The 24,936-nt window shown below is 41.3% G+C and overlaps 1 protein-coding gene across 11 annotated transcripts in view; it reads left to right on the top strand.

The window, feature by feature from the left end:
- The first annotated feature begins 9,961 nt into the window (after positions 1-9,961).
- Lrig1 (leucine rich repeats and immunoglobulin like domains 1) overlaps positions 9,962-24,936 on the top strand; it is a 128,218-nt gene continuing 113,243 nt past the window's right edge. For 6 of the 11 annotated variants that reach the window (XM_087181325.1, XM_021266008.2, XM_004854173.4 and 3 more), the window contains exon 1: positions 9,985-10,952. In XM_087181325.1, the coding sequence (XP_087037451.1) occupies positions 10,729-10,952 (224 nt within the window). In that variant the 5' untranslated portion in view covers positions 9,985-10,728. Of the gene's footprint in view, positions 10,953-24,936 lie in introns of all 11 variants that reach the window. The other 5 variants (XM_087181326.1, XM_087181322.1, XM_087181321.1 and 2 more) reach the window with 3 other exon arrangements.

Raw genomic sequence — 24,936 nt, 5'->3', positions numbered from 1 at the left:
ACTTCAGCAAGAATATAAAAGCAATAAAAAAAGAATAGGTGCAACCTTCCTACACTCATTCAGGCTACGTGTACCTTACTGTACCATGAAATCTGCCATCCAGTTTAAGATTCCATGATCCTAGAAGAGCCCACCCTCCCCATTCGTCTTCTCTTGCCTATTCAAGAACATTGATCTTACATTCTTTTTCTTTCCCTAGCACATTCCTGGTTTTTCCCATTCTCTACAAGATTCATTTCAACATTACAAACTTTATATTTCTCTCATCTCAAACAAAATGAACTCTCTAGACTCTATTCTTCCTCCAGTCACCATCTCACTTCTTTGCATGTTTTACACAACTCCTTATGGTGCCCAATTTTTCTCTTCAATACTCTCTGTGTAAAGCAGCAGTCCTGCGTTAGTTCCCTTTGCTTCCCATAAAGGGCTCTTATCAAGGCCAGGAATGAAGTCTATTGCTAAATCCAGTGATCAGCTCTTTAGTTCTCACCTGGACCTTCCAAAATCAGTTCACAGAGTTGAAAATTTCTTCATCTTAGCTTTCAGAACCCTGCATTGTCCTGAAGGAATTGGGGGCTGCATCATGGGAGAGAACCTCTTAAGAGCCCCTGGGGTATAGTGGAATTGATTGTGTTGAATCTGCAGGAGTAGGCACCTTTCTGTAGAAGCTCCAGCCTTGTAAAACAGCTATCATTTGGCATAAGATGGCCTTCTCATTTATGTGATGTCCAGAGGAGCCTAGTGGATAATGTGGGTAGGGATGAAGGTGTGAAGAGGAGTGAACTTTGATACCTGATGTGTGAACTTGAGACCTTGGCTGGGATATCATGCTTTGCAAGCTTCAATTATTTAGAAAGTCTAGATAGGAACAGCCACTTTTCTCATCACTGAGACATGATATTCAACACCTACAACTTAAAGGAAGAGAGGTTTATTTTGGCTCAAATTTTTATCCATAGTTATCCAGCTCCAAGGCAGAAGGGCATGGTGGAAAGGCCTAAGCAGAGGAGAACTGCTCATAGCATAGTGTCCAGGAAGCAGAGAGAGAGGAGGGAGAACTAGGGAGGGAGATAGACCCTTCCAGGTTATGTCCTAGTGACTCAGACCCCCAACCCCTAACACCAAGCCAACTGTAGTTCTCCATAAGCCTTCCACAAGCCCAACTGAGTGTGTGAGGCTTTGGGAGAACATCCAGATGTAAACCAGAACAATATGTTAATGATATTTTTAGGTGGGGCTTTGGGGAGCTAATTAGGGCTAGAAGAGGTGATTAGGGTAGAAGTTCCATGATGTCAGTAGTGGCTTTATAAGGAGGGAGACCTGAGCTAGCATGCCTGATCTGCCTCAAGATGTAAGGCCTTCCACCATGTAAAGATGCCATAAAAGGCCCTCACCCAATGCTGAGCAGAATGCCAGTGGCATGCTCTTGGACTTCCCAGCCTGCAGAACTATGAGCTGAATAAATATTATTCATAATAAATTACCTTGGTATCAGGTTTTTTATTGTAACAACAAAAAGGGACCTAGACACTGCATTAGCATTAGAAGTCTCATGTCTTAGAAAACCCCATGGTTCTTGACAAACCTACATAGTTTGTCACACTAGTTTTACTTCCAGCCGTTAACTCACTGTGTGGCTTTGAGGACATCTTATCCTCTCTCTAGATCTGTAAAATGAGTTTAGACTAGATGGGTGGATCTCAAACTTTATTGTGCATGAAAATCACCTGTCATTAAAACATGGCCCTACCCCTGGGGTCTCTGATCCAGCATGTCTAGGGTGGAGCCTGACCCACTGTACCAGATGATCATAAAGATTCATTTGTCTTTGAGCAGTCTGTGATTCTATGTTTCCTGTGACCTTCTTATAACTTTGATGGAACGATGAGGTTCACATACAGAAAACCCTCCATTCATTCAGCCATTTATTCATTCAAGAATATTTCCTGAGAAATATTGTTCTAGATGCTGGGGATCTAGCAGTTGACAGCATCATGAAATTTATAAACTCCCTAATGGCAGGGACCTATCAAACTTGGTTTTGTATCCTGTATTTGTACCCTCCCCCATGCCATGCACCATGAAGACTTCTGACAACCTAGAGCTGGAAAAGACCAGAAGATAATACACAAGAAGCAGTAAGCTATGCCTTGCAGACCTTGAAGGCAAGCATACAGTTGCTGGCTTGGTTGAATGTGGACTAATCTGTGTCCAAGAGATGCAGTACTTACCACTCTCACTTCCTACCAAGCAAACATACATAAACTCTGTATATCAAGGTCAGTATTATGAGTAGGATTGCATTTTTAAAAATATCTCCCCCATTTGTCCTTTATGAAAAATAGAGTAAACATTTAAAACCTTATCTGAGATTTTTCAGGAAAATTATAAGAAGATTTCAATTATTTCATTCTTGTAATCAAGTTATTTTATCTTGCTGCCATGGGGTTACACGGGAGAACTTACCTTTTATAAATAAGCAAATGCTCTAGATTTCTCTCATACCTATTTGGAAGTGAAGAAGAAGGGAGCCTGTTTTGTAGCCTTTTGAAGAACTGGAATATTTATTACCTAACAAGTTGTGTTCAGCAGCATCAGCTAGTTGGCACACTGCATTCAATCAAGGGCTCTGACAAACATGTCAAGGTCAACTGATAACACTAATTTTGTTGATACTTCTAATGACAGGTTTACTTGATTAGACTTTATTCTTTCCTTAAAATCCACTCACATTTTATTGCACATTCACTTAGGCACACTTTGTTGTCTCAGTTATCTATGGCCACATACAAATCACCCCCAAATTCAGTAGCTTGAAACAAGTTCTGTTTTTACTGGTCATGATTTTGTGAGTCAGGAATTTAGGCAAGACTTATGGAGATGGCTTATCCCTACTCATGTGGCGGTAGTCAGGCTCTTCTATTCTTCTTTTAGATGGTGGCTGGACTGGGCTAAAAGGTCCATAATGGCTTAATTTTTTTGGTCTGGGGTTTTTATGTGCTGGCTGTTGGCTGAGCCACTTGGTTTACTTCCACATAGCTTCTCTTTCCTGTGGTCTCTGCTCCTCCAGACCTCTATATCTAAGAGGATTTGTAGTACAAGGGTTTAACCCAAGGTCTTCCAATGAGCTACATCCCCTACTCTTTTTAATTTTTTAAAATTTTGAGACAACATCTTACTAAGTCATTGATTTTCCCAGGCTAGGGTCAAACTTGCAACCCTTCTGCCTCAGCCTCCCAGTGTGCTGGCATTACAGGCCTGCACTACCATGCTTGGCCTAAATTACTTTATGTGGCAGCTCAGGGTAGGAAGGGAGAAAGAGCCAAAGCTGCCAAGCTCAGAGCTGGTACAACATCCCTTCCACTGCATTGTATGAATCAGAGTAAGTCACCTGGTCAGTACAGATTCAAGGAGGAAGGAAAAATAGAGTCCACTTCTTGGTAGGAGAAACTGCTGGTGGCTGTCTTTATAGGCTATTAATGTATACACTTGGTTTTCTGAATCTTACTAAGTCAATGCACTTCAAGTAAGAAAGAGTTGTGGTTTTATGGTGGGGTGGAAGTGACAGGGTCTGGTGACAAGGCAAAGACTTTTCTTTGATTTATAGTATTTAAATCCAAGAAGAGTATCAGAACTCCCCCTGCCCCAGAAAACAAGGATATTTGAATGATTATCTGAAGAATGTAGCTCATGGACAAGAATGACAGTGAAAAACATATAATATGTGTCTCTCTATATGGCCATGATAAATTTGAACTGAGTCATGGACCCCACCATCCTTTTGGAGCAAATATAACCGGCCATAAAATTCACGAATGCTTCTTATTAGCCTGAATGTATCTCAAAGAAAAAAAGAGAGCTGAATGGCATGACAGGATTTTTACCAAAATCTCATGGGCAGCAGATGTTTAGAATGCTCTTCAGTTTAGGGGCAATAATGCCAACCACATGCTTCCCTTTATTTTTGGAATTATTTTATTAAGAGCTTGTGAAAATATGGAAAATGTAAAAATACACAAGCACATAAAATATATAATATACAAAGAACATGGTCTATCACACAGCAGCAAGGGGAGACAGTGGCTCGAGGTATGTATGGATTGTACATGGGATGGCCTGCTGCTTCTCTATCTTTACATATGTAAACAGTCACCCAGGGATCTTGTTAAAAGGCAGATTCTGATCCAGTGGGCCTGAGGTTGCTGGGTTCACATTGTGATGGTCTTTGGGGGATGCTGATGCTGTAGTACACAGATTTGAATCATGAATATATACTAAATACAGGAGGGAGAATGCTTGACAAGTCTCCCTGCTTGAGGAGCAGGCCAGGCCCTGTCAGCAAATCTTGTCTCTGTGCCTATCACGTTCCCAAAACTGTGTTAGCAATGGGAATACTAAAATCAGACTAAAATGCAGTCTCTTAACTTAATAAGTTGCCAGTCTAGAAGAGAGCTAAACATGAAAGGAAATTGTAGTGGAGAATGATTGGAGCAGGTGAGGGATTTCACTGGGTTAGCTGTGAGCAGAGGTTTTGGATTCCTGCTCAACACCTAACTAGCATGAGATATGGACAAGTTGATTGATCTCAGAGTCTAGTAACTTCATGTAGAAAATGATTATTTCAGCCAGGCATGGTGGCGCATGCCTGCAATCCCAGCAATGTGGGAGGCTGAGACAGGAGCAGGATTGCAAGTTCGAGCCTAACCTGTGCAATTTAGTGACTTAGGGAAACCCTATCTCAAACTAAAAAATGTAAAATGGGCTGGGGATGTAGCTCAGTGTGAATGCCCAGAGTTCAAGCTCCACTACACCAAAACCAGTACACCAGAGCAAAAAACCTTGATGGTATCTAATTCATAGAATTATCTTTTAATTATCTTTTTGTTTGTCCCTGGTGGTGGGGATGGAATCCAGGGGCCTTGTGCATGCTAGGCAAATGCTCTATTACTAAGCTATACCTCCAGCCCTACCTCAAAGAACTCATGTGACTTCACTGAAATAAAGCCACAGAATGAGATAATGCCTAGCATGTAGTAAGCTCTCAGAAATTATTAATCATTCTTAATATATAAGTGCTGCTTTGTAAGGTGGGGGAAATGTCACTATATTTGTCTTGAAAACTTTTAACTTATTAATCATAGAGACATTTTGGAAATCTAATAGTAGGTATGGAAAAGGAAATAATTATGTCCATTTTCATGATAAGCCTGAGAAGAAGGCATCATGATATACCTCATGAGACATACACAATATAAAGCATAGGTGATGGCAATTAGGAAGGAACTTTGAGTCTGTTCATAGCTGGGCATAGTGGGGCTCGCCTATTAATCCCAGCACTCTAGGAGGCCAAGGCAGAAGGATCACAAGTTTGAGCCTCTTCTGGGCAACTTAGTGACTTAGTGAGACCCTGTCTACAAAAAATAAAAATAAAAAAGGACTGGGTATGTAGCTCAGTACAAAGGCCCTGGTTTAATCAAACAGCAGAATAACAATAAAAACAAAACTCTTTTTTCCCCTGAGTGACTATGAGATAATTATTTAACCTCAGCTTTCTCCTCTATAAAGTGGGAACAATAACAACTGTTATATGCAAAATTTATGAGGTTAGCCAAATGTGGTAGTACAAGCCTGTAATCCTAGCATGTAGGAGGCTGAGGTGAGAAAAAGATCATTTGAGCTCAGGAGTTCAAGACCAGCCTGGACAACATAGTGAGACTCTGTCTCAAGACAAAAACAAACAAACAAACAAACAGACAAACACCATTAAGAAATACTCCCCAAATCCAAAGTTTTTGAGCCTCAAATGTCATAATTCTCCTTTGGTGTCCACAGAACTGGTAAGGAATCTTGATCTTGTCACTTATTAACTTGTGTGACCTTGAGCATTTTTTTTGACTTCCACCTCAATGAAGAAAGAGTATAAAGCACTCAGCAAAGTGACCAACACATAATAAGTATCCAATAAATGGTAGCCATTGTTGCGATGTGACATTGCTTTCAGAAATAAAAGGTGTGCTACTTCATGAAGATAAGTACTATAAGTTATAATAAATACGCTGTTCTTAGTCAATCAAATGTTACTTCTGAGTTGCTGGTAGTAAGGCATAACCTTTGTCTTCCCCCACCTCCAATTTTTCATGTGCTTCTCCAAGTGACATTTAGAAAGTTAGCAGATTGGAGGTGAGAGATAGTCTGTGGGGATATGATTAGGCCATTCCATCATTATTGTTGTCAGACCTAAGGGGTGCCTCTTACACTGAGTGTCACTCCAGAATCTCAGAATTTTGAAATGCTCATAGATTTTGGTGATTTTTTTTATCCTTCCAGTGAAGCAGTTAAAATTACAAATTCACAAGGCAATGACAAGCAAATAGGTTGTAGTTTGCTTTAGACTGTGGACTCTACAGGTTTTGGCCCTGGTAGATGCTCTTAGACTTGGGCTATGAAGGATCACAGCTGAGCTGCAGCTATCAGCCAGTCTTGCTGCAAATCCCCAGCTGCTGTAGCTTGGTGCTCTGTGGGCATTAACCAATATTCCAAGAGCCAGGGATTGCACAAGAAAACACGTATCTATCCACCACCACCAAAGGCAAATGTTGCAATGGAAGGCAGGGCAATCTCAGAATTCTTTCTTCTTATATTTCATCCTCAGACTCATTAGCTTCCTCTTCTCCCTTCTCCCCCAATCCTTCTCACTGACAAGATTACTGTGAGGAAGGAGTTAATGAGTACACAGTTTTATTTTCTTTGGAAGAGAGATACAACACAGGCTCAAAGCAGGGTTGTCATCACCCTGCAAGTCTTCAGCGCGTTTACAGGTAATTATTAAGCCTTTGCAGCATTCCTGGGAAAGAAACTTCTGTGGTGAAAGAACTTACTAAGATTTTCCATCTCTAAAGAGATATATGGATTCTCAGTTTTTCAGAATTGGACAGTTCAGTAACAATTTAAAACTAAACTTTAGATGCATGTAGCCCTATACAATTCATAGCATCTCTGTGTCCTTTATTAAAGTGGATCCTTTCGTAGCTTTCTTAGCAACCATTTGAAAAAACTTAGTCTTAAAGAGAGGAGATGACTAGAAGAAGGTTTTACGGTAATAAGGCCTGCTTGGAACCCAGGTGTTCTGAAGACTGCTCTGCTTTTTTCTTTTTCCTTCTTCTTTTGTGGGGCAAACCCAAGACCAGTCATCCCCCCTTGCCTCCAAGCGCTCTTTTAATGTACTGAACATAATGAAGAATCTCTTCCAACACTAAGAAAGCATCTGTGAATGTCAGCATTCTTTAAAAACCATCAATAATCTCCACCTAGAACTCTAGCAAACTGCCACAATTTATTTACCTGGAAGTTATGTTTTACAAAAATCCCCCATGATTGACCTACTTTCTTCCTGTCATTTACTTCTTTCTCCAATTCTTGGTGATCTGGGGTTTCTCTCTCCAGCAGTGGGTTTAGGATGATTAACTGTTAGGGCTTCTGTGTTCAAGAGAGACCTGCAGTGATTCTCAATGGGGATTTGATCCTCCCATCATATTTAGTCTGTGGTAGATTAAAACAAACTGGAAAATCTAAAATGCCTGGATGACCCATTCAAATGAATAAGTTGCTGTGGAAGAAATGAGGATCCAGAATAACCAAATCAACTGTTACTCTCTGCCTAAAGGGCCAAAATTTGCCCTTTTGTAAGCAGGGACACAGAGCCCCTTAGAAACTGGTTTTGGTGCTGTCATCTCCCTGATTTTAGGGTGTGGCCACAGATTATTCTTCCCTGAGCTAGATATCATGGCTCTTTAAGCCCATAGTTTCACTGCAATCACAAGCAGGTTGCTAGTATGTGGGCAAACTTCCGTTCATGGTATGAGGAGCAGACATGACTTCATGCTTTGCTGTAGACAGAGGAACTGCCAAGGCTCAGGAGCCCGTCCCCCCAAGTGTTCCTCAGTTTGGAATCCTTTTCTCTGGCTACATGGTAACCAGTCCACAGGGGATGTTTTAGGTTCATGGGCAAATTACCTTGCAGATCCTCCCAAATCTTATTCTCTAAAATTCTGTGATCCCCAAAGAGCATCTCACAGGTACACCAATAAGTATTTGAAAAACATTTTATAATACTCATTAATGGGACCAACCTGAAAGAAAAGTTTAGGTCAGCATTTCAAGAAGTTTAATCCTTTCAATTACTTTCTGTTGCATATGCTGTTTTATTTTGGGGGTGAGAGGATGATCTAACAGTTCTCTTTAAGAAGACGGTCATGAATATTCTATGTTAAATTACTCTTTTGGGTTCTTTGGTCTTGAGAAAACTTAGCAACACCGAGGACTTTATTAATTTGGGTCCTTTATATTCCATTCTCCCAGCTTATTATTATTTTCATCAAAAGGTATGAATCCAAAGAGACATATTTTTTCTTGTCCAGATGGAAGGTAATGTTTATGTGGATTGTTAAAACATAAAACACAGTTCAAGAACTTGGTAGAGTAGGTCAGGTACATTTTTCCAATAATGTTTCTTGGGAATCTTATTTAGATCGATTTACACACATACTTGAGCACTCCTGTGGACATCACTGATGAGATCATGCAAAAAAAAAAAGGTGAAAAAGAAATGAAACATTATCTGGCAGCATTATGAATCAGAAGAAAGGGAAGGAGAAGAAAGCCAGTGAAGAAAGGATAAGAAAGGTAACAGCCATCCCTTGACTATGAAACTCAGGAGTTAAAGACAGAGATGTTTGACCTTATGGCTGAGAGAAAACTGAACACATGTAGTACATCTCAGTTAAAGCACACCCCTTAGTGTCAAATACAGAACAAAACCCTTTAACTTTTTTTATTGTTGTTTTTGCTTCTGCTTCCCAAAGAGCATTTCCTCCTCTCTGTTTCCATAAAACATAAGTCAGACTTAATAGACGGAAGCAAATATTTTCCTGACAATGTGTACAGTTATGTTAGAAAGCTGCATACTCTTGGGAAGGGGCATGCTACACTGGGAAAGCCAAAAAGTAGTGAGGTGCAGCTGCACACTACAATGCTAATCCTTTTTTCCCCCCCACAAGGGGTGTGTGTGTGTGTGCAATTTATTGTTTCAATGGACTGTTATTACAAATGATATAATACTAATACAAATTATACTATTACGATCTGTAAGAGCCCAAGTTAGAAGTTTCATTACTGTTTCTTTTTACTGTGAGATTTGGTTTTTCCAGTACACATTGATTTTGTTAATCAAGAGGATACTGCTGGATTTAAGATGTCAAAAACAAGTCAGGAGCAGAAAGTTCCTGAGTGTGCCAGGAGGAAGGGAGCCACCCTGATAAAATAACGGAGGACACGTGTGCCCTTTTAAATTTGTCTGTGTTCCTGGATGGCACTTGGGAAATGGGTGTGTTTGCTCTTACAGTTTGCGGTCCTGTTTGCAGCTTGGGGAGCGGGGGAAGAAATATTGGAGCCGGACAGTTCCAAAGCCGAGGCTTACCTTCCTAACCCACTTATCTTCTCCCTTAGACCTACAAGACTTATCTTCACGCCTCTTTGCAGGCGGGGTTCCCCTCCTCTTATCAATCACCTGTAGTATACTTTTAGAGGTGCGGGACTAGCCTGGCGCCGAAAGTCTACTCTGGAGGCTGAGGCAGGAGGCTTACTAAAGCCCAGCAGGAGTTCGAGCCCAGCCTGGGGGACACTGCCAGACCTCCATCTTCTCAAATAAAAAAGAGAACGAAAGAAAAAAAGCGTAAAGCGGGTGCCGGCCCTCCCTTTCTCCTCCCAGTCTCCCGCCTTTCACACCTTGGGTGGGAAAGGGGAGGGGGCGGGGCGGCGGCTGGGCTATGGGGGCGGGCTCATGGTAAACTCTCCAATGGCCGTCCTCTGTGGTCTCTGGCAGCCAATGAGCAAAGTGAAGGGGCGGGGTGCACCGCTGTTGCAAAGCATCCAACGTGGGCCAGCGGGCGGCCGAGTGGGTGTGTGAGGGCGCGCGGACGGGGGCGGAGCCTAGGGGACCGGCTGGGGCTAGACCCTGGGGAGGCGACCGGCGAGCGGCTAGCGGCTGATTGTTCGGCCGCGAGGTCGGCGGGGCTTTTGCTGCGACGAGGAGCTGTGCGGACCCCTGCCTCTGCTCGCGGCGCCGAGACAGTAAGGCGCGCGGGGCCGGCGGTCCAGCGCGGGTCTCCAGCTGTGCGGTGCGAGCGCTGAGGAAGATGCCAGCCGACGTAGAGCTCCGGCTGGAAAGCTGAGCGCTTCTCTTGTGGCGGCGGCGGCGGCGGCGGGATTGCTTGGAGTGAGCCGGAGCTCCGCAGCGGACCAGAGCTCCGCAGCGGACCAGAGCTCCGCAGCGGACCAGAGCTCCGCAGCGGACCAGAGCTCCGCAGCGGACCAGAGCTCCGCAGCGGACCAGAGCTCCGCAGCGGACCAGAGCTCCGCAGCGGACCAGAGCTCCGCAGCGGACCAGAGCTCCGCAGCGGACCAGAGCGCGGCGGGAGGACGAAGAGTGCGGCCGAGCTCCTCTGCCCAGGTCCGCGGAGTTCGCGGCGAGCGCGGGCCGCCCGGCCCGTATGGGCGAGGAGTTCGCGGCCTCCTCCTGGAGCTTCGCAGCGGCCGGGAACCCGCGGCCGTGGAAGGATCTTGCGCCGGCGGTTATGCCCCGTCGCGCAACCTAGCGCGGCGCGGAGACCCGCGGGCGCGCCTGGGACCTCGCAGATCCCGCGCCGGAGTTCGCGGCGCGCTCCAGACAAGATGGCGCGGCCGGCCGGGGAAGCGCCTGGGGCCCCGCACCGCGCGCCCTGCCTACTCCTGCTCTGGCTGCTGCTGCTGCTGCTTGGGCCGGAGACGGAGACTGCTGAGCCCGGCACGCGGCCCCCCTGCGCGGCCGCCTGCACTTGCGCCAGGGACGCGCTGGACTGCGCCGGGCGCGGGCTGACCGCAGTGCCTGGGGACCTGCCCGCCTGGACACGGAGCCTGTGAGTGTTGCCCTGCCTGCTCCTCGAGGCGCTGTCACTTGGGGTAGGGGTGTGGAGAGGATTCTGTGTGTGCAGGTGTGTGGAGGTGGAAGAGGGGAGAGCTTGTGTCTGGAATCTGGAGGTGAGCGCGTGTACCTCGTGGGGGTCGGAATGAGCAGCGTGGGTCCTGAAGGTTGTATCAGATGGCAAGTGTGAGCGGCTGTGCCCCGACGGGGGGAACGCGAGTTGTCGTGGGTCTTAAGGGTGAGTGGGTTTGCTTCATGGGGGTCTGGAGTCGAAGAGTGTGGGTCATTGGGGAGTGGAGACGGCCAGTCCTAGGTGGTGAAGATTTGGAGGTGAGAAAGTGTGTGGCGAAGGTGATGTGAGATATAGTGAAGAATAGGGTGAGCCTGGCGCGCGCGCGCGCCCGTGTAAATGGTGAGAAACGTCTGGAGCAGAGGGTCAGGAATTCTTTATGGGGGTCTGTGGGCATGCCTGTTTTCCTCTCCTGTAATCCATCTCTTTGGTGTCTGAGCTTCTCGGTCTTCCAATTGGTAATGAATGAAGGTGACTCTTGGCTCTGGTGTTCCACTTATATTATTTATTAATGTGTGTAGCTAGATTTTGATCCCAAGGACCACGGTGGCCTGATGTGGCTCTGGCCCTGGGTAGAAAGCAGCCTTCCCCAGAGGACCTACGCGTTAGGGGGCTTTGATACTTTTTGGAGATCTGTGAGTGCTTGTAGAAGTCTGTCCTTTCCAACCTGGCTGACATTTAGGGAACTGTTCCCGACCCTTCAGGTCTGTTGCCCGGGGCCCTTTGGGGCTTCCAGATCCACTGGGGTGGGGCCACCTTTGAGTTTCTCCTCCTTAAATGGTGCAAATTAGTTTTAGAGTAATGCTGATTGAAGAGACGGTGCGGGAGGCTTGGCTGACTTAAGCAGTTTGTTTTTCTAGAGGAGGTGCTTTCCTGTGCCATCAGAATCCTGTCCTGTTTGGAGTTAATGGGATGCTTATGGGAGATTTGGCTGGAAAAAAAGACATTAGATTTCTGTAAACATGTTGGAATGGAGTAGCCTCCTTTTTACTAAAAAACCTAGTCCATGAGTCAAATCCTGTCCAGTTATCAGTAATTACTATCTCTGTGTAACTATTGGTGCCTTCCAGAAAAGCCTGTCTTGAGTAGTCCTCTTTGCAGTTGAATAATTGGACATCTTCCATAGAACATAGAAAAGGCACCATAACCCCAGGCATGACATTCACTGGTTAAAAAATAGCAAAACTGGTGACACAAGTTTTAACCAACACCTGTGGCTTGATTTTAGAAAATATTGTCGAGTATTTGGCTGCTGGGAGTGGAAGAAAAGTTAATTCCTTTTAAATTCAAAGATTCTGTGCCTCTCAAAATGGGACATAGGTCTTTAACTTGGCCCCAGGAGAAAGTACCATGGAGTTCTGAAGCTGGCCAGGATACCAGCTTTAGTTATGATAGTTCAGTTTTCTCTTTAATATCTGCTTCCTCTGTGGAATTTACTGACCTGGTGAAAATCAGTGGTCAAAGGGTGGGTTTAAACACAGGCAGTGGCTGTACCAAGTACTTGGAGATAGAATCCAATATTGCCCTTCTGTGTTATTTTTTTCCCATTAAGTTTATTGGTACATTTTAGGTATAAAATACAGTACCATTACGTGAGTATCTTGGTTCTTATTTTTTTTTCCCCTTCTGTTGCCCTCTCTTCACCCCCTCCACCCTTCCCTATTTTCAAAGACTTTGTTTCCATTTTTTTCCTTTTCTCATATTTTTTCTTTTCCCCTTTTTTCCTTTCCCCTACCCCTCCCACTTCCCCTGCTCCTTTAGACCTTTTCTTCCTATTACAAAATATCAATTATACATTTTTAAAATTACAATATCAAGATATAGGAGACATTACCACAGATTTTACAGAATTTAAAAGGATATAGAAAGCATATTACAGAAATCTTTTTTGAAATAAATTTGACAACTTCTAAGAAGTACCTTGGAAGACAAATTAATGAAACTAACTCTGGAGGAAATATAAAATTTAAATAGCACCTATTAAAGAAAGTACATTCCTAGCTTGAAAAGCTACCTATATTGCCGGGGATTTAGCCCAGTGGTTCCGTCGCCTGCCTCACAAACGCAAGGACCCGAGTTTGATCTCCGGTACAAAAAAAAAAAAAAAAAAAGCTACCTACATGACAACAGGAGGCTCATATACATTTTAACTGATAAATTATATCAAGCAATTAAAGCAGAAAAAAGAAGGAACACTTCTCCCTCATTTTAGTAAATCAACATTGTGCTAATACTAAAACTGGATAAAGAAAATAGAAGAAAATAGTATGAACATAGAAATTTGTTTAACAAAACAATTAGAAGTCAGATCTGGCAGAATGTAGAAAGTGGATTTGTTATAGGGATGGCAGTGTTGCTTCAGCATTGGGAGATCCACCCCCAAAAGTCATCGTTTTAACAGAGGAAAGGAAAAAGCCATATGATCCTGTCACTAATTGGAGAAAAAGTATTGGACTAAATTCTACAGCTGTTCATGGTAAAAGCTATCAGGAGACTAGAAGTAGAACAGAACCTTCTCAACAGATTAAAGAAATGTACTCCATACTTCCAGTGAGAACGCCTTATATGAATGGAGAAGATACAATGCTTTCTCTTTAAGGTGGGGAACAAGGGCAGATATGCTTACTCTTTATCTGTCCATTAAACTTTGAAACCTAGGCCCAACCAAAATAGTCTGGCAATAAAATGACACAATTAGGATAGGATTCAAATTGAAATACAAGTTCTAGGGGCTCCTAGAGATTTCTTAGTATTTTCTTTGTAGCTGATCATTTCATCTACATATAAAGATTTTGCTTCTACCTTGCCAATCCTATCCTTCTGGATTATTTTATTTAGTTGAGGCAGTATGTGGAATAGAGTTTTCCCGTACGTACTTAAGCTTTTTTAATAGAATCATGCGGGGAGAATCAGAATAATTTCTCAAGTGTTCACCTGTTGGAAGAATGACTTGCAGTGCCATGTGTCAGTGGCATTGTGGGGGAAGGCACTTAGTTCCTAAGCAGTAACTTCCGGGAGAGGACAGAGTGTCCTTTTATTTGCACTTTCCTGTGGTCACAAGACTCATTTTGTCTTGCCCTTTTTTGGAGGACATACTGGTCACTTTTTTAGGCTTTCTCTTGCCTAGAAGTGACATTTCACGCAGCGTAAATACCTTTAAAATTGAAGTCATTTCTATTTTACACATTTGATGACCAGTAAATACCAAATTGGATCTTTTGAGCTTCAGGAGATTTGTTTATACTCATTATGTTGTTGACTAATTAGATTTTAAGATTCCAGCAGTGTGATTTGTGATTAGTATGTGGCAACACTGTACAATACAAAATGAGTATCCATTGAAAAAGTATTTGTCACTATTATATTTCTTTTCTTTTCTTTAGGTTTTTAAAGACAGGGCTTTGCTCTATAGCCCAGGCTGTCCTGATTAAAGAAATTTCAGGCAAATGTGTTCTTCCTCCTAATCTTCAGATTTCTCAATTTAAACCATTAGTTGTACTCTGAAATTTCTAGAACAGTATTTATATGGCATATATTCTTGGCTATGATTGGGCAAGACATGAGTGGAGAAAGTCTCTGTATATAATATAATGAAATATCTTGTAATTTCACTGAGTTTACACCCTCTAAGTCCATTGTGTCTAGAAAATGCTTTGAGCCAGTGTACAAGCCCATGAACTAGATTTACTGTGGCCAGTTCAAACAATTTCAGGCTGTGGGTTTGAGATAGCAGGGGACCTGTGGCTTTATTGGGACGTTTTTTTTCCTTTGTAAACAGTGCATCTCATTTTGGAGTTGCTTCTAGGCCTAGCATAAGTAAAGTAAAACTTTTTAATTGTGAATGCAAATGTAGTGTAAATAGAAAAAATGGGATGGAACTGACAGAGAAGAAAAATGGGTTCCTTCATAGGGCCTGAGAACGACTTATTCAACATAGTAACTTACAGTACTGGGGCTGTAACTGAGGCTTCCATCTCATTACGTAGGTGAGATTGGCATGGTCCAGCCATCACATTCATAAATAGTACCAAGCACTGCCAAACCTTATTCCAGCTTCCCAGAACCTTAGAAGTTGAACTTCTTAGTACTCAGTTGTTTGCTTTGTTTGAAATTATTTTTGAGAGCTTTGTTTGAAATTATTTTTCAGAAGCTGTTTAAGAAGTACTAAATACACTTTAATGCACTTACCTGTGGCATAAATTTTAATACAGTATTTACTCACAAAACTTTGCTGGTTTATTAAAGGTTCTGAGAGCTAAATGCTGGCCTGTGGGATTTTAAGTGGGGAGGCAACCAGGCTGGCCCTAGAGCAAGAACAAACCCACAGTGTTTGTTCTCTGTGGAGGGAATATGACCAGGATTCAAAAGCAGGGGCATTCATAAAGAACACCAAATGTAGTCATCCTGGGCCACATTAAAATGAGTTTATTGATCTGGGTTTCTTTGCATTACGTGTTTGCAATACCAAATCTATGGTTTAAACCTAACCTTGAATGTTTAGGCACAGAAGTGGTGGTTATGGTTACATTAGAAAATATACAAATGAAGGTTACCTAGTTGTGAAGCAAAGAGGGCCTTTGTCTTTTAAATTTTATAGCTGTGCTTCAAAGGCCCAGGTGTGCAGGGTGTAGTGATTAAGGGTTTAGAAAATACTTCCATCCTCTTTATGCAAATTAGATGATCAAATCTTTTCAGAACCTAAACTGGTTTTTTTTTTTTAAACAAAGTACATAGATGGTTTTAGATATTTCCTTCTGCCTCTGTCTCCATATCATGTAAGAACTCAGCAGACCTTTAATATCTTCCAATTTGGAGTTTTTTGGAGTAGGAAACAATTTATTTGGCTGGGCTGAGAATGGAACCCATAGCCTTGTGCAAGTGCTCTACCACTGATCTACATCCCCACGCCCTTTAGGGAGTGTTTTAAACATGGAGTCAAGGTAAAGAAAAATCTGAAAGGTGCAAGTGCTCTCAAGGTTCTGGAGAACTTAGCTTGAGTTCAGAATCCTTTTCTTTGCATCAAGCATTGAAGCCCAATGTCACTTGCCTCTTGGTGGTGAACTTGCTTCTTGCTAGTTCTCTGACACCTTTTTTTAGTAAGGGAAGTTTCTTACAAGTAATATTGTCTTGGGAAATAATCTTGGATGCCTTGAGAGAAAGCCATATTAAGTACCGCTGATATGAACTTATAGCTATAAACCTAATTTTTTGGTACCGAGGATCGAACTCGGGACCTTGCACTTGCAAAGCAGGCTGTGGAACCACTGAGCTAAATCCCTGGGCCCATATAAACCTAATTTTTGAATACTGCCGAATCAGAAAGTGTCAAGACCCTTTCCTCGGGGACCAGTATGAATTCACTCTGAATTTATACATTGGCACAGTATCCCTCTTGACTTTAATATGGTAGAGCTTTCTCCCCACTCATTTTTCAAGAGATTTTCTTTTTTAAAAAAGTGTTTGTCTCTGTCCATACTTATATTTGTTTCCTAGATTTCACAATTTTTAGTGTATTTATTCACAATATTTAGTGTAAATGTGGGTAGCATCTTCAGGAAGATGGGGAAACTAGTGTAGTATAGTGAGAGCTGGTATCTCTCCGTGGGTCCCTGTTGTCGGGTTCTCTCCAGGGTTAACACTGTGCCTAGGTTCCCTGTACAGCTTCCCTAACCAGTGGAGATGGCCTTTGGCTGACCTTTGTCGCCATCAGATACCATGCTCACAATGCTCCCTTCCTGCAGAGGTGTCTCCTTGGTGCAAAGTCTTTTCAGCATCCTCTCTTTCAGCATGGATAGGAATGCCCAAGAGCACACTATGGGTTTGTGTATCTTAACAGTGCACCTGGCATAGTGCTGTGCACCTGCTAATGCCTTGAAGGAAGAGCTAGGAGATAGGAAGGCTGGACAGAAGCTGTTTTAAATAGACTTTGGTTATTTCAAAAGTGATGTCTACAGAGAGGGAAATCTAGAGGAGGAATTCATTAAATTGAAAGTTACTGTGAGCAATAAAATATGTTGGTTGTACCAGGATCTTTTTTTTCTTCTTTCCTCATTTGTTTAAAACATAAAAGGGATTCCTCTGACTTACCCCATAGGTTGAAGAACTTTAAATTTCACGAGCAAGCCTAACTTTCAACCCCCTTTGAATGAGCATGGTGACATTTACTCACTGGGGACCTTCCCCCTCCTCAGTGACTGCAATTTGAAACCCTGGGGGTCTTTTAAAAGCTAACAGGACTCTGGACTGTGTTAATATTCAGAGCTGTTTGCAATGGATGCAATTTCAAAGGCTGAAGGCATTGTCTTGAGACAGGAGGGAGAAAGGGTGGAGGAAAAAGATTCCCAGACAAACAAGGGGAAATAGCTTAAAAAAAAAAACCCTCAAATGTTCTCTGGCCTGTGGGAAATTTAGAGAACATTAGGTTTTTGTTTGTTTGTTTGTTTTTGTTTTAAATGACTTAAGCATAATACTTATGACTTCAGATCTTGTGTGTCAGTAATGTGGTTGTTTATCTTCTGCTTTTGTTTCAAGTGCTAGAATTAGTATGAAACTCAATTTGTTTTTATCTCCTCTGCAAAAAAAAAAAATCAGTACTTTGAAGACCAGAAGTTAAACTTTTTTCAATAGTTTGACCTATGGAACTTGCATTTATTTTTTGCCTAAGGAATTTTATATAGTTGCAGAGTTTAGGATGGTAGACCAGACTGACCAATTAATTGACCAATTATGTAACTGGAGTTTAGAAATTTTCTGCTAAAGAGCTTGATGCATGGCCATTTTTATTAGGCAAAATGAATGTATCAAGGTTGCAGAAAATAAGAAAATTAAAGTTTTTTCTGGTCAAGTTGAAACTTGTCAACTTGTGTCCTCTGTGGGGGTATGCTTGTGAATTTTTCTTACCTAAGGTCTTTATGCTTTCTGTGTTTCTGTGCTGTTATATTTTCTATAACTTAATACTTTATTTGTGTGGGTGTTTTGTTTTGTTTTGTTTTGAGATGGGTCTCTCACTATATAGTTCAGGTTGGCCTTGAACTCACTCTTTGGCCCAGGCTCACCTCGAACTCATGGCAGTTTCCTGCCTCAGCCTCCTGTATGCTGGTATTACATGTGTAATGTACTATTACACGGTGGCCTAGTGAAACCTCTATCCAAGCACTTTATGCATAGTCTTCTGAAGCGCAGTCATACACTTAATTTGCTTATAAAAGCCATTATATATTTTTTAAAGTAGTTTAATCCATTCTCCTGGGTCTTTGTATTTGTTCCTCACCTTGAGTTCTTCATGTCCTCCAAATAGGCATTTGCTACTTAATTGTCCCTTGGTCTCTGAGTCGATGATTGACTGGGGGAAAGGATGGAATAAGGTGAAGTTTCTTCACATCTACATGAGGAGATACGTTGTTCAAGATGTGCTGCTGCTCTGGACTCTACGGGGTCATACCTAGGCCATGGACATCACTAGAGAGTAGTGATGCAGATTAAAAGTTGCTTTTAAGGTCCATTCCTAGGACTTCCACTCTTCAGCTGTATTTGTGATTTTGGGCAAACTCCTGTCTTCCATTTCTAAAAAGGGTATTATAATATTTTGTTATAGCTACCATAACAGCAGAGTTAGATGATGGGTGTGTGTGTGTAGCCCAGTTTCTCAATGTGGATCAATCCAATTGGTGATTTGAGAGCATAAGTCCCCTGTAGCTCATGTTTTGGATCCTTTCTCACATCCATTCTCTCCAGTTCAGATTTCCTCATGACAAAGGCTTTCCTGGGGAAAATTTACCTTTTTTATTTGAGTCTTTTGGGGTGGGAAGCTATCCAGGCTCACAACATGAGCCACATTCTGCATGCTTACAGGTGCCCTTGGAAATCTCAGATGAACAGGCAGGAAGCTATAAACAGTTGCAGCAAATTGTATAATTAGCAAAAATTATTGAGGCAGTTTTAAATCTGTCCTGGTTATCCAAATATTTCTGCCTTAGGATTATTCTTTTAGGTAGAGGGGTGGGAAAGGCAGAGAAGTGAGAAGTCCTTAAACTAATCATTTTATCCTATTATTTCCCAGGGTTTCATTGAAACCTAGCCCTACCAAGATGTAAGTAGTTCCTCTCCGTCAGTAGCTTGGAAAAATGCAGGTGTGCTATTCCAAATGGGATTAGGTTACAGACTTTAGGGCCCCAGAATCCTCACTGTACCAACTTCTCTTTGGAAAGACATGAGGAAGGAGGGGATAAAAGAGGAGACAATTGGTGAGTTGTATGCAGAGAATATGTTTTGTTTTGGTCTGTTTACAATTGCATGGTAACTTTGTGGGGGACATGGGCTGTGAACACAGGGTCATTTGAGGGATCTGAAAAACTGTTTGCTATGTATTTGCTTTTGCTTCTTGTGCACCTGTACCTGTGTTCTTTCCCCAATGAATGGTCATGATTCACAGCCTTGCCCACATGAACGGCTATGATTGTTTTTGTCTTTATTACTATTTAATCTAGCATAACCAGTAGGGCCTATTGTGCGAACAACCAATCCGTTCATCTCTACAAGCCCTAATACGTCTTGATTTCCTTATGAACCAGGATGCGGGTTCCAATCACTGCTTGTTTAGTTTGTTTTGGCAAAAGACAGCATTGAGAGGGTTTTAAGAAAGCATGGCCTGTCTTTCTGTTAAGTAGTTTGAATTGATTATTCTTCAAACTTTTGTGGCTCACAGATCTCTAATCTTTTATGATCTGCATGGATGAAAATAAATGAAATGAGTGAGGATCTTCCACAAGCAGAATTAGCTGGACATTGAGAAACAGGGTAGAGATATGGAGAGCTTTTTTTTTAAATACTTGATCTTAGCCAAAAGGCTGAGGAGTGATTAGGGCTTTTTTTTTTTAGCCAACTTAGAAAAAAAAGCTCCTCACAACTTTATTTTCGAAAACCCTTTTATGCAGCATTTAACAAGTGCTGTCTCCCCCAACCCACTGACCTTTGCCCTTTCCACCAATTTATAATTTGCCCTTCAAATAATTTACCACTTATCTTGGCCAGAGCACACATTGCACTTGATAAATTTTTTCTTCCCAATTACCTACTTGATGATATAGCCTGTTAGATACAGTGAGAAGGATTGAGCACTTCTGAACTGGGGAAGAGATAATCTTGGTTTAGGTCCAGCTCTTGTAGTTAGTTATGCCCTTTCTTTGAAAGCCTTTGTAATTGCAAGTATTAGCACTTTGGGCCAGATAACAAGAGATTGACGTGCTGGACTCTCCTTAGTGAAAGTGAATTGGGAAGAAACCTGTTGCAGATATAACTTCGACTTGTGAAATCATCTGAAAGATAAGATTTAAAAAAAAATTCTGAATTAAGAGAATATTTGATATGCTGCCAGTTGTTTTAGATAAACTAATGATGTTTGATATAGTTTTTTTCTTATTACAGAGAGAGGCAAACATCTCCACAAGTGGACAGAATAATGTAATGAGCTATAAGTACTTGTCACCAGCACCAGCAACCATTAACTTGTGGCTTGGCTTCTTGGGCCTGTGCCCCAATACCACAGTACCTCCTTCTCTCCTTCATGTTCTTTTAGAAGTAAATCTATAGCATATCATTTCATCTGGAAGACTTTAAAAAAATAATAGCTTTATTGAGTTATAATTTACATACTATACTGTTCACTAAAGATGATTTTAAGAAATATGAATTTAAACGACTTCTGAAAAAAATGACAGTTATTTTTAAGTGTTTTTCCAAAGGGAATTTTGGTAAGCTGTGTATTTACAGAATGTTTACTGGGCATGTATATAGTATATATGTTCTCAAAATAGGAGGCTCTTTACTTCCCTCTTCTTTTCAGAGGGTGGGAGGTGCTTAGAAATTTCTTTAGTCTTGGATTCTTTGTCCAAGATGTGCAACTTTGATTAGCTTTCTTCTTTTTCCTCATAGCCCATAATTGAGACTTTCATAGCAAGCTATTAATTGTTGATTAGAATCCATTAGTGAACAAACGTAATTACAGTGGATCATTTAAAAATGATATTCAGATATTATTGTTTAATAGAGGGATAATAGCTATGTGTTATAGTTAAGTCATGAGTCTGAATTGAGTTAACTGTTGTTTACCTTGCAAGGCCTGACCTACCAGCTGTGGCTACTTGGAGTCTGCTTTAAATAGAGTTAGAGGCACCCTGTAAGAAAATCCTCAAAAAACAAAAAACCCAGGTTCTTAGAACCTTCTGTGCTTGATTTAAACTTCACACAGATTTGAAAATGCTTTCTCCAAGTAGCTACTGAATGGTTTAGTTTGTTTTGGTTTTGTAGAAGTCCCCAGTTTAATTTCTCTACAGTCTGTTACTTTGTTGACTGAAAGGGGACTCCTTTAGAATAGATTTCATGCTGGGAGCAGTTTAGGAATTTGAATGGGAGTTACAAGTCCTCTGAGTTTCATTCACTTTGTCATGGTTTATGGAATGACTTCCATAGTCTGTCTCTGAAATTGTAATTCCAGGTAGATTATGAAATGTTTAGTGATTTTTTGAAACCTGTCCAACATGGTTAGTTTAAACTCATGAATCTGTTAAGCTTAATTAAACAGGAAAACTTAGAATTGAAAGATTCTGACTATGAATTTAAGTTGTATTTTGCAGATTGGAACAATGTCTTTGTCTGATTTCAGCAGTGTGTCTTGAGTCAGCATCATGCATCATGCCTGCATCTTACTTGTCCTTTCCTTGTGTGTGTGTGTATTCACTTACTTTAATCACATGCACATCCTAGTTTTCATTTTATTTTTAATAAAGATAGTTTTTGTGTGCATGTCTGTGATTTTCTCCCTCCACCTGGGCTGGTCTGAGTTTCTGGCACACCAGCTCCCGGTGGTTGCAAAACTTTATAAACAGCCAGATAGAACTCATTGCTTCCAGGAAGTAGGTTGTTGATGCAACCAAGTGATGGACGCAGAAGCTGCTGCTCGAGTGGGACAGGGTTTCCTCCTCTGGAGGTGGAAAGGAGGTCCAGAGAGCACACTGCAATAAATATTTTGTAGTTATCAAGGGCTGCACTCATCTGAAATTCCTCTGTTTTCTCATGTTTATTGTCGGTCTAGGACTCTCGGCCATGGGTGGTTTGGCCTGATCCAGGGCTTTGCTTTGCCCAGGAGAAAAATTAGGAACTCTGATATGGAGATTTCCCCCCCCCCCCCACTGGTTCATTTAAAACAATATTAAGAATGTTCAACTTTTATTCAATTCTGAACTGTCCTAAAATAAGGACTAACCAACCTCAAATACAGTATTATTTACTTGGGGTCTAGGGAAATGTATTGGATGTGAAATCTTGGTACTTACTACATCATTCTGGGCAGAAAGGAGCACACATTTTTGGTAAACTTCTTCAAGGAGTTCTTGACTAAAGAGGGATAAAAACTATTGACCTAAAAGGAAAAATTAATTTTCTAAAGCTATGAAGGTGAGATTATGGTAGAGTGGGAAAATACAGTAGCTCATGGCTGGGTCTCAGGAGGCCTTGCAGTTTTGTTTCAGCTCTGCTGCTGATTAGAGGTATGACCTTAGGCTGGTCACTGTATTTCCTATGTGTGAAGGGATGTATGACTTCTGAGTTTCTTTGTTTGCAGGTTTATGATTCTGTCCTAATTGAGGTCAAGAGGGAATTAATTTACTGTTCATTGGATGGTAAGATTTAGTAAATTGATTGTGTCTAGGATATTTAGAAGTATTCGTTGCATATTTGGTGCTTCTGAGTGGAATCTTCAGCTGTATCCCCAAGCAACAAAAGGAGAAAGGGTGTACCTGAGGGAGCCTCATTGAGACCTTTTTGTGGGCATGTAGGTGTTACTCACAAAGTACAGAATGAGCATTCCGATAATAATCTGAAATTCAGAATGTTTCAGATTCTGAAAGTTTTTGAGTGTTGACATGACACCACATGTGGAAAATTCCATACTGTGAAAGTTTGTTTTCATGAACAAAACTATTTAAAATAGTATATAAAATCACCTTCAGGCCATGTGTATAAGGCATATATGAATCATAAATGAATTTCGTGTTTAGACTTGGGTCCCATCCCCATGCACAGATTCCAAAATTTGAACAAATTTGAAATCTAGAACACTTCAGGGTCCAAGTTATTCAGATACACACTTGAGTCTTGGCCTTTCTTCCTTTTTTCCTCTGGTCCAAAAAATACTGTGGAAGAAAACTATGAAAGCAGGAAACTTTATGTCTTTGATTTAACTTTTTAAGACCATAGATTTAAAGCTAGGCTCAATGGCTCTTGCCTGTCATCCCACCTACCCCAGACAATGAGGCAGGAGGACTGTTAAAGTTTGAGGCCAGCCTGGGCAACTTAGTGAGACCCTGTCTCAAAAACAAAAAACTAAAAAAAACTTTAGATTTTAAAAAAGGTGAGTAAATTAAAGGTATGTTTTCCTAAAAGGTCATTTCTTAGGACCGCTGCAGGCTGCATCTCTCAAGCAGGCCTTCAGTGAGTAATTGAGTGAAGTTATAGGTGATGCTTGTAAACCGCTAAAATGACTGGATAAGCAGCCTAAAACAGATTGATAGTGACAGCCACAAGAAGGGGACTATGCCCTGCTGTCCTTTCTTAGCTGGCTTGCCACTGACTACAAGCAGATGAAATGGCAAATTTCAGAGTAGCTTTCAGCCCTTTTACCAGGGAAGTCTTTCATGCTTACCCTTCAGTGTGGAAACTCAACAGCCTAGTATGTGCAGCCCAGTGGCTTCTTTCTCTTCTTTCCTTTTTTTTTGTCTAGTTCTTACCATTTCTACCAATCTGTCTGGGTTTGCCTTGGTTTCCTCTTAGACCAAACACTGTTTTTGCAAATATTCCCATCATGATTAAACTCCATAAAAAAATCTTATTTATTGTACAGAATCTAGAAAGCATTTACTTTTTGTTCTGAATATCCACCTTTCTTTCACATGGAATTTGCCATTCCCTTCATTGGAAAGTCTGTGGCTTTTCTCTTCCTTTTATTCTTTTATCATGTAAATTTTCATAAGGTGAACTTTTTAATTTTTTCTGGTTTTTTCTTTTTCTTTATAACATATTCTTGGAATTTGGAACTTTTGGGATACAGATAAAATACAGTAAAGTTGGAGTCACAATAAATAGTTTGAAACTTCTTGGTAGAAGTATAACAGGATTTAGACTATTCTAGGACTAAAAGAAACAGTTAAAAAAAAAGAAAAGCTCCTGTTAGGACCCAAAGATGGTTTTTTTCCTTTGTGCTTTCTAAGATCAAAATAGGCCAAATAATCTTCCTATCCTTCCAGGGGTCTCTTTTGTCAGTGTCAGTCATTCTCTGTTGTTCATGTGACCTCTTTTGGGTGAATTTATTATTTATAACTAGTCCTCTCCCAGAGGATTCTGTGAGAGTCTGTCTGATTAGTAACTTTTAATACATCCCTGAAAGCCACAGTGGTTGTTCAATTCCATATGTGTAGGAATCCCTAAAAATTATTGTTCATTGCTCCATGATGTTCTATCTTGGGCTTGGTACCTTCTTTGACAGCAGAAAGGATCCCACCATTTCCTTAGTTCTCCAAGCAGTTCTGAGATTTACCTCTAAAGTGTAATTATTTCTAATTGACCTTCATAGAAGACTTAACTACATTGTTTTTGGAACTTAGATGTGAGCAAAGGGCCATTTTCTTTGTGCTGGGCATTGGTGCTCTCTTACCAACCAGCAAGTGGTAAAGGGGTAAACTCTCTGCCTTACAGCCTGGAGCCTCAGCCTGGAGTGAGATGTCACAGCTTGTGGTTTGTCTGATTCTACATGTTGGAGAGAATATTTGACCTATGCTAAAAATTATGGACAGTCTTCCCATCTTATCCCCTTTTCTCATTTTCTAGTTTCTGCTTGAGAACCACTTCAAAGCATCAG

This window comes from Heterocephalus glaber, unplaced genomic scaffold (genome assembly GCF_053883595.1).
Source record: "Heterocephalus glaber isolate CG9 unplaced genomic scaffold, H.glaber_assembly_v1.0 deba00001472, whole genome shotgun sequence".
NCBI classification, from domain to species: domain Eukaryota; kingdom Metazoa; phylum Chordata; class Mammalia; order Rodentia; family Bathyergidae; genus Heterocephalus; species Heterocephalus glaber.
The sequence above is the reverse complement of the archived record's forward strand: the minus strand, read 5'-3'. Positions and strand labels throughout refer to the sequence as shown.